At 40.5% G+C, this 9,820-nt stretch overlaps 1 protein-coding gene across 1 annotated transcript in view; it reads left to right on the top strand.

The window, feature by feature from the left end:
• Nucleotides 1-1,804: 1,804 nt before the first annotated feature.
• Nucleotides 1,805-9,820, top strand: part of Fam234b (family with sequence similarity 234 member B) — a 33,800-nt gene continuing 25,784 nt past the window's right edge. The window contains exon 1 of the mRNA XM_027955965.2: nt 1,805-1,872. Within this exon, the coding sequence (XP_027811766.1) occupies nt 1,836-1,872 (37 nt within the window). The 5' untranslated portion in view covers nt 1,805-1,835. The remainder of the gene's footprint in view (nt 1,873-9,820) is intronic.

The raw sequence follows: 9,820 nt of genomic DNA, 5'->3' as shown, positions 1-9,820 counted from the left end.
CTGGTTCCATAGTTTGGCTATAGTGAATTGTGCTGCTATAAACATGGGTATGCATAGATGCCTTTAATTCTTCAGGATATATACTGAGAAATAGTATAGCTGGGTCATATGGTGGTCTTTTGAGGAATCTCCATGCTATTAATCAAACTTTAAACTACAATTTTATTTACTAAGAAGGGACACTCCTGGATTATAAGAAGGGACACTCCTGGATTTTACCTTTGATGAAGAAAACTGGACAGATTCTTTTCTCTTTTTCTCCTATCCTATGTAACCTGGCTATTCCATTCCACCTGTACCTTGTTCTAGCAGCTCAAGTTCCTGTGTTCTGCAACTAAAATAGACTTTTCCTACCTCCTTCTAAGACTTAAAGTCCATTTTTTCTCTGTTTTCATATCTCTAATTAGCAACTCTGACAAGCAACTACTGGTTGATTGTGACTTATAGTTTCTTTTCTTAAATGACCTACTATGGTGCCTTAATTGTACCTCCAGAGAAGTGGCAAACAGTGAAAATTTTGCGTATTGTATAATGCTGAATTAACACATATTATGTGGTGCTGAGGATCTGACCCAGTGCCTCATATGTGCAGGGTGAGAACTCTACCACTGAGCTACAACCCCAGCTCCTACGTTAAAATTTTAATTGTTAAAACATTAATAAATTAACTACCAAAAGAAAGGTTAACTCTAATAAAACAGTGGATGCCAGGCACTGTTCTAAGTACTTACAGGTATACATTTAATTCTCAGGGCAACTCTGTGGAACAGGAACTCTTTTATCCCCATTTTGCAGATGAGGAAAGTGAAACAGGAAGAGATAAGTAAATAGTGGTAGGTCTAGTGGGTAGGAAATGATGGAGTTGTGTTTTGACCTTAGGAGGCTTGGTTCCAGAGTGGATGTTGTGTCAGAGTCAATGATTTTTTTTTTGTTTGTTTTTTTTGTTGTTGTTAAGGAAAAATTGATGGGAATGGTTGCTAGTTTCTCAGATTACTCTGGCAGGATGGTCCTATCTACAGTTCCTCCTGGGGGTGAGGCAGCCTCTGAAGTGAGGGGTATCTTGGAACTTTTGTTCTGACACTAAGAAGCCACATCATATTTGCAGTTTTTTCCTCCAATAAAACAAGGTGGGGTCCAGGGAGATGACTAGATAGTCTATAAGATCATTCTAGTTCCAGGATAATTTAATATATTCAGCATTCCTGCACCAAAGTGCTGATCTTTTGGTGTCTGTGGGGAAAAGAAGCAAGTTTGCGCCTGCATCCTAGATCTTGCAAGGGAGGAGCTGTGGGGTACGGTGCTGAGTAGATACCTGGAAAGAACTGGGAGCAAGAAGTGAAGGTTAGAGTTCCAGGAAACTTCAGTTTATTACCCAAGAAACACAAGAGACACAATTAACTGTGTGTTCTAAACAGATGGTTACTTTTATATTTTCACAGCAAGCTTGTGAAGTAGACAGTATTGTCTCCATTTAAAAAAGGAAGCTCAAGCTTCCCAAGGTGGCCCAATTAGCAAGTGAGGCAGGTAGGATTAAAATTCAGTCCGTAGGATTCCGAAGCCCACGCGCATTTCACAACCCGCGCCTCCTTAAGTATCAGCTATCTCATCCCAGTCTTTCCGCAAGTCTATGGGCTAGTTATTACTTCAACCCCATTAGACCGACAAGGCAAGTGAGACTCAAAGTGGGGAAGTGACTTGCACCGCGGCGGTGCCCTGCTCCTGGCTGGGCTCCGCAGCAGGTCCCACCTTCCCAGGTCGCAGCCCACGCGCAGCGCGCTGCGAACTACACTTCCCGGCAGGACGCGGTCGCGCGCACGCGCACCCGGGCCTCCGCCATGGCGACCGTGCTGTCCAGGGCGCTCAAGCTCCCGGGTAAGGAGCCTCAGCCTTGCGACCACCCTTCCCCGCCAGTCCTGGGGAGAGTGAGGCGAGGCTCTGGGGGCGAGGTGGGCCGGGGCTTGGTCTCAACCCGGGCGAAGCTGTAGTCCTCCGGAGGCAAGGAGGGTGCAGCCCCGGCACCCGGGGTCCCTGCACCACCAGGGGGCGGGAGGGGCGTCTGGAGAGGCGGGGGTCGCGGGCGCGGAACGAGCCTGGGAGACTCGAAGGTAGGGACCGCTGGAGGCGCTCGGGGCAGGTGTCCCGGAGCCGGCGGGAGCTGCTGCGGCAGGGACTGTCACAGCGCATGTCGCCGCGGTCCCCAAGGGAGGGCTGATGAGGGGAGCATCCTTCCCCGAGCGTGGCGGACGAAGTACCGCGGGGACTCCAGCTCCTGCCTTGAATTAAGCTAGGAGGATGCAGAGGGCGGCGGGACAATTAGTGACCCTTAGTGAAACAACCTCTCCACCCCAAAAGAGGCTGTGACCCAGCCGGGAACTAGATGAGACAGGTATTTCCCTTCGTAGTGTATAGAAGAGGAAAATGAGATTAGGAAAATGGCTAATCGAATTGTCTATGGTCGCATGAACAGTATTGGAAGAGCCTGTCCTTGAGTCTGGAGTCCTTTTTTTGACAGTAGACCCTGAGCTTTTGACTCTACTTGGCTGTCGAGCTAATTGAGCTAAGCATGGGAAATGATCTGCACCTGTAAGTTGCCGATAATGTATGGGATATTCTTTAAGGAAGCACTGGTGGAAATGACAACTTCAGAGCTGTTTCAGGACTTTGGGCAGCAGCTTCAAGGTTTTGTTTTGTTTATTCATCTCAAACTTCTGGGATGGGACTGTACTCTTATTAGAAATTTGTTCTTTTAGTAAAAGTATGTTTATTCTGCCGAGGTAAATTTTAAACATTAAGGCTTTAAAAAATTTATGATTCCCCTCAAATACATTATAAACATTAATTACATTTGCTTGCTGATAACATCAAAGAGTAAAGGGAAAAGTAGTGTTTCCACTGGCATCTTGGACAGGTCTACTTGGGTGTCTGTTGTATATCCAGCATTAGGCTATCAGTGATTGCAGGGCCTTGGTTCTACAAGAGTTTACCATTGGTTGCTTTGAAACAAGACTTGTACCTTGGATGAGTTGTGGGTTGGATTTGAATTTTCATTCCTGTCCCGAGACTTCATGACCTGAGAAAAACTTTTTTCCCTTCCTGGGCTCATTAGCACATTGGAAGGAACACTGATAGTATCTACCTTGAAATGTGTACATAATACTGGAATTAATTAATTAAATTAATTAATTACTTGCAGGATTATTTCACTTTACAGAGTGTAGCCTTAGTGTAGGACCATATCCTCTCAAAGGGGTAATGAAATGAAATGTTATACATATTTAGCTTTCTTTTTCCTTTTAAGAATTCTTGTTTTTTTTTTTTTTTTTTTTTGTCAGTATAGATAATTGTTATTCTAGGAGGATGAGAATGCAAAAAAAAAAAAAAATCTTTCTTTCTTAGAAACTCTTGAGCCTTTCGTGGTCTCACATCCTAAAGCTATGGCATTATAATTCCCTAGAGTATTCAGTTGTAGTAACTTGTTCAGCTGACAGTGTAGGTAAAGGATTTCTATCACCCTGTCTTTGGGCCTGAAGTTGGCATACAGCTTAGCCCTGATACAGTCCGGATATAGTAGCCATATGCTCTTTTATGTGATATGGATTTTTTTCACTTGCACTTTTCCTGGTCTCCCTCTTGCCCTTTCTCCCCTCCACACAAAATACAGTTTTTGACTATATTAGTTAGATGTTGCTTTTTCATAGCTATTTTTGGGGTTGAGGCTGCTGTCCTGTTTGAATTATTGTCTCATGTTAACCTTAGTTAACATCTTTACTATTTTTCTGAGGAAGGCTAAATAGAATATTGGCTAAAAGTAGGAGATGGACTCAGGATCATATCCAGTCTTCACCTGCTTAGTTACTTAATCTCCGAGTTTCCTCATCTGTAATAATAATATTTTTATGGAACTACATGCCACATAATCCATTGCATATTTACCTCATAGGGTTATTTGGAATAGTTAAAGAGATGAATGTCTTAGGAGGTGTATTAACTTTCGACACATTAGCTATTATCATTATCATAATGTCACTATCCTTTATGAATGTAGCACCTGAAGGAAGTCCTGATGCAGAAGTGAGCTAGTGACAGATCTCAACAATACGTTGATGAAAAAGCAGTTGCTGGGAATGTGTTTCATCATCTCATACCCTTTCACTAAGCTCAGCATGAAAGATGTTTGGCTCACATGTATAACATGAGGTTAATTAGTAACAGAAGGATGATGTGACATTCATAGGCTCGTGGAACAACTTAAGTATATATTTTTTTAGGCCGTTTTAAAGTTTGAAGGTTAAACACTGAAGGGAACATCAGAGCATAATGTTACTTTTATGTTTTGTTTTATTATGTGTGACTTAGAGTGATTATGTGCTCTAGATAAACTAATCCATGTTTTAAAATGTTTACCCTAAGTTGCAGTTATATGTTCCATAGTATGTGTGAAGTATATTGTACACTATAATACAGTATATGTAATGGGATACTATATGTTTATTTTCCAAAAACATTTGGGAAGGGTATAATTGCATCCTTCCCATTAATGTTTCCTCTGGACCAATTTGGAAATGCTATGTAGTTGGTATCCTCAGTCTCCCTAGGAGGAAAAGTAATAACCATAGAAAGCTCATTTATATTGGTGTGTTATGAAATCAGTGCCCTCTCCTGTGTTCTTTGCAAATCTTACATTGATTAAAAATCTGGGTGGTGGCTGAAAGCAACAAAGAAGAGAGTAAGTGTTCAGTTCCCTCACCTCTGATTTGAAGCATGGATTTGATGCCAACTCCTCAGCCTGAGTATGACCTAAGGGAATTAGAGGGGCTTCTTTATACTTCATTCTCTCTTTTTGTCTTTCTGTGAGTAAACAGAGAAAAAGTTGTTTAGGACTAATCAAACCTTGCAGTCTGTAATAATTAAGCCTAGGTTTGTTTTTGCATTGTCTGAAAAAAAATGTATTAGTATAAAAGTAAATATTATGGTCCAAAGGTTGGTCAATAACTGGCTGTAGTCTGTGATCTTTTAAAGAAAACACAGGACTAAGTAAGGTAGCTGAGTTCTTGTTGTTGCCTTTATCCTGCAGGGATAACATGGGTCAGAGTTTTTGGACTTTGTAACACGTGTTCTTTCTGTAGAATTTTTAAAGATACTGCTCTACTCTTGTATGTTACTGTGGAAAAGTCAACTTGATTTTTGTTCCTGACATTAGAGATTTGATTGTTCTTCCCCTGGCCTCATAACATTCCTTCTTTGCCCTTGAAATCCAGTGACTTTACAAAGATATGTTTTAGTATTGATGATTCGTATCTGTTTTTCTTGGACCTCTGTGTGCTCTTTATTCTTGAGTTTTAGATCTTGGTTTATTGCAGGAATTTATTTACATCTCCTTTGAATATTGTTTTTTTCTTTGGTTATGTCTATGTTACCCTTGTTCTCTATCAGTTTCTTCCTAGTTTTTTAGATGTCTTGATCTTTTCCATGGGAGATATATAGGTAGTCAGTAGAAACTGTGATGATGGTCTGCCGAGGTTTGAACTTATTTGCTGTTTAACTATGGGCCAGTTGCTTAAACTTCCAAATCTCAATTTCTTTATCTAGAAAATGAAAGATGTTAATGAGTATATCTCAAAGAGTTGTTGTAAAGATTTACTGAGCTGAGACATTAAAAGGGTTTGTAAGTGCTCAGAACAGCCAGCCTTGTTATTTCCATTTCATTGCTTTATTTTCACTGGTTGTTTTAGTCAGCATTTGGCTTCTGTTACCAATAAGCCTGCAAGAAAAATGTAGAACAGGAAAAATTTATTTGGGGCTCACAGTTTCAAAATCTTAGTCCATAGAAGTCTGACACCATTGCTTTGGACCCCAGAGAGACAGAACATCATGGCAGAAGGGCATGGTGGAGAAAAGTAACCCAGGACATGGTACCAGGAAGCAGAGAGAGCTCTGTTCACCAGGGACAACGTATGAACCCCAAAGATACACCCCCAGTGACCCACCTCCTCCAGCCACTCCCCACCTGCCTACAGTTACCAACCACTTAGTCCATGTCAGTGGACTACTGCACTGATTAGGTTAAAGCTCCTGTAAACCAATCATTTCACCATTAAACTTTCTTGAATTGTTTTGTACATGAGCTTTGGGGGGTACCTTATATCTAAACTCTGGTCAATCTTTTATGTATGTTTTCAACAATGTTTATTCTTTTTTTTTTAGAGAGAGAATTTTTTTTAATATTTATTTATTTATTTTTTTTAGTTTTCAGTGGACACAACATCTTTGTATGTGATGCTGAGGATCGAACCCGGGCCGTACTTATGCCAGGCGGGCGCGCTACCGCTTAAGCCACATCCCCAGCCCCAACAATATTTATTCTTTAAAAAAAATTTTTTTTTAGTTGTAGATGGACACAATACCTTTATTTAATTAATATTTATTTATTTATTTGTGTGTGTGTGTGTGTGTGTGTGTGTGTGTGGTGCTGGGGTTGAACTCAGTGCCTCATAGGTACTAAGCAAGTGCTCTACCACTGAGCCACAATCCCAGCCCCTTAGCAATGTTTATTCTTTTTTTTAATAATACTTTTTTTTTTTTGTTAGTTATGTACAGACTTAATGCCTTCATTTGTTTTTATGCGGTGCTAGGATTAAACCCAGGTCCTCACAAGTGCTCTATCACTGAGCTGCAATTCCAGCCCAGCAATGTTTATTCTTTTTGCTGATTCCAATAAGAATTTCTTTTCTAAAATTATGATTTTTCTTTCATTATTTTCCTGACAGCTGCTTGTTTACTTTTCTTTTTTATAAATTGTCATTTCTTCCTAGAAATATTAATTTTCTTTTTTTTTTTTTTTGCTGGTACCAGGGATTGAACTCAGGGGCACTCAACCACTGAGCCACATCCCCAGCCCTATTTTTGAATTTTATTTGGACATCCCTTTTTGCTGAGGCTGGCTTTGAACTTTCAGTCCTCCTGCCTCAGCCTCCTTAGCTGCTGGGATTACAGGCGTGCGCCACTGCCCAGCTGAAATGTTAATTTTCTTTTTCTTTTTAAAAAATATTTATTTCTTTTAGTTGTGCACAATGCCTTTATTTTTACTTATTTATTTTTATGTGGTGCTGAGAATCGAACCCAGGGCCTTGCACACACCAGGCGAGCGCTCTACTGCTGAGCCACAACCCCAGCCCCTGAAACGTTAATTTTCTATGAGCCCTGTTATGGTTTGGATACCAGGTGTCCCCCACAAGCTCACATGTGAGACAGTGCAAAAAGTTTAGAGGAGAAATTATTGGACCGTGAGGGTCTTAACTCAATCAGCGAATTAATTCCCTGATAGGGATTAACTGAGTGGTAACTGAAGTGGTGGAGTGTGGCTGGAGGAGGTGGGAATTAGGGGTGTGGCTTTGGGGTATATATTTGTGTCTGGCAAGTGGAGTCTCTCTGTGCTTCCTAATCACCATGTGAGCTGCTTCCCTCTGCCATTCTCTTTCTCCATGATGCTCAACCTCTCCTTGAGCTCTGAGGAAGGGAGCCCGCTTTCTATGTATAAAGACCTCTGAAACCATGAGCTGTCAAATAGACTTTTCTTCCTCTACGATTATACTGGTCAGATCTTTTAGTCACAGCAGCAAAAAAGCTGACTAAAACAAGCCCTTTTTTTCAGAGAAGACAGTTTTCTTTAATTCCTTGGGCTCTGTGGGAGAGCACCTCTTCATTATTTCTTCTACCTTGTGGTATAAGTGGGTCAGCATTTGTGCTTTAGCTGATTTTGCTTGTTGGGTTTTGTCTAACCTCTTTAGTGAATATCTGTAGAGCGAATGCTATGCAAAGCTAATTGCTCTGCTAATTGCTGATATTTAAACAGGGTAGTTGCTTTACATCTAGGCAGGGCCAGGAGAGTGTGCTGGGGCACTTGGAAGCTAGAATTTAATGTTGGCTTGTTAACTAGGCCCCTTTTCACCAGTTCTCTCCCTCTGTAAATGCCTCTATCCTGGCTCACTGGAGAATGCAGGCTTATCACAGGACCTTGGAGAACGCTGATGTAGCATTTGATTCTTTTTGTGGTGCCAGTTTTCAGTCTGTTGCCCCTGTCCTTCAAATTCACTTTTGTTGACTGATCTGTGAAAGCAGATCCTGGCTCTTTGAAATACCAAATTCGTCATTTGGTTATTATCCTTCAGTCCTAGGGCACCTTTAAGTTCTCTTTCCATCTTTATATTTACTTTCCTATCATGATTAAATAATTTTTTTTATATTGAATTATTTTCTTTGAAACACTTTCTGGTTTCTGTCTCCTGACTGGGTTCAGTCTGTCAAAAAATCAGCCTCTTCAGAACTGATGACTCTGAGGGTTACTTCTCTAACCTGTATTACTGACAGTTTGCTTTCTATAAAGATGTGACTTGCATTTTTTCTCATTGTCACACTTCCCCTTTGTCTAAGTGACATTGAATGGGGCTCATAAGTATTGCAGTGACTTTAGATTTTGTATTTACAAGCAAGAAATTACAGGTTGGGTGAGATACTTGTGCAGCAAGGGAAGTAGTAGGTTAGAACAAGTGTGCTTAGCAGCCAAGTTGCTGGATTTGAATCCTTGTTTATCTTCTTGTTAATTTTGTAATCTTAGACAATTTACCTCTTTATATTTCAGATTTCTTGTTGATAAAATGGGATAATAATACCTGTGGTGAGCCGTTCCTATAGACCGTGGCCGCCATTAGAAGATGGCGCCGGCCTCCACTGTGGCCTGTGATAAACAACTCCTTTTTTGGAGAGTTGGCACGTAATCCTTTATCACCCTATGAGAAAGCTCCACGTGGCAGCTTTGCATTGGGGCTTGAGATGCTTTATTAAGGCTGGGAGGGGCATCCGAGAGAGAGAAGAAGAAATATCAAGGACCTGAATAAACTGCTGAAAGAAGATTCCTGAGTTGCGTCTTCCTTGCGGGCAAGGGGTCGCGACAAATACCTACCATATAGGGCTGCTGAGAGGATTAAATGAATTAATACACGTAACTTGCTTGGATCAGGGCTTGGGATGGTAGGCAATCAGTAAATGATTTCCAGTTCTCATCATGATTACCATTATCCTCACTAATTCTGTAAACTGTGCTCCTTGCTGAATATCTGCAGATGTATGTACTCGATTTTGTTGCACTCCCTTAATTAGACACAAGTTTCATTGCTTTTAACAACAGTTGTTTAAAAATTATGGTTTGGGAATGTGGGCTGTTTCCTATATCTTTCTGTTTTTATTTCTATTTTTTCCCCCTGGTTTTAGGGAAAAGAGTATGACAGAAATGCCTTTGTAAGTCATCATTAACTAGAAGCATGTAATCCCTAAAGTACCAATTCAACAGCAGCTTTTTTCCACAGAATGCTTGCAGATTATTTTTTATAGACTTATTAAGAATTTTCTTCATTTCTGTAGCATATGTACTCAAGTCTTGTCCTGACAGCCTGTATAATAGTGTCTGACATAATAAAATGAATTTTCTTTAAACATTTTAAAACTAATACTTGGTGGGGCTGGGGTTGTGGCTCAATGTTTGTGTGCTCGCCTAGTACACATGATGCATTGGGTTTGATCCTCAGCATCACATAAAAATGAAATAAAGATTGTGTGTCCACCTACAACTAAAAAATAAATATTAAAAAAAACTAATCCTTGATTAATTATTTCACTTTGGCAAAGGTGCTGTTTTGGGCTATATTGCGAGGTGGAAATTGATAAACGATTGAATTAAGTCCACGTCAATGCTAAACTTTTCACATGGTGCTAAAATCCTATTATACAATTATAGGATGGCCTCAATGTGTGTTCAAAATGCTTG

Source organism: Marmota flaviventris, chromosome 3, assembly GCF_047511675.1.
Source record: "Marmota flaviventris isolate mMarFla1 chromosome 3, mMarFla1.hap1, whole genome shotgun sequence".
Lineage (NCBI taxonomy): Eukaryota > Metazoa > Chordata > Mammalia > Rodentia > Sciuridae > Marmota > Marmota flaviventris.
Note: the sequence above shows the minus strand (reverse complement) of the source record. Positions and strands in the feature narration are given on the sequence as shown.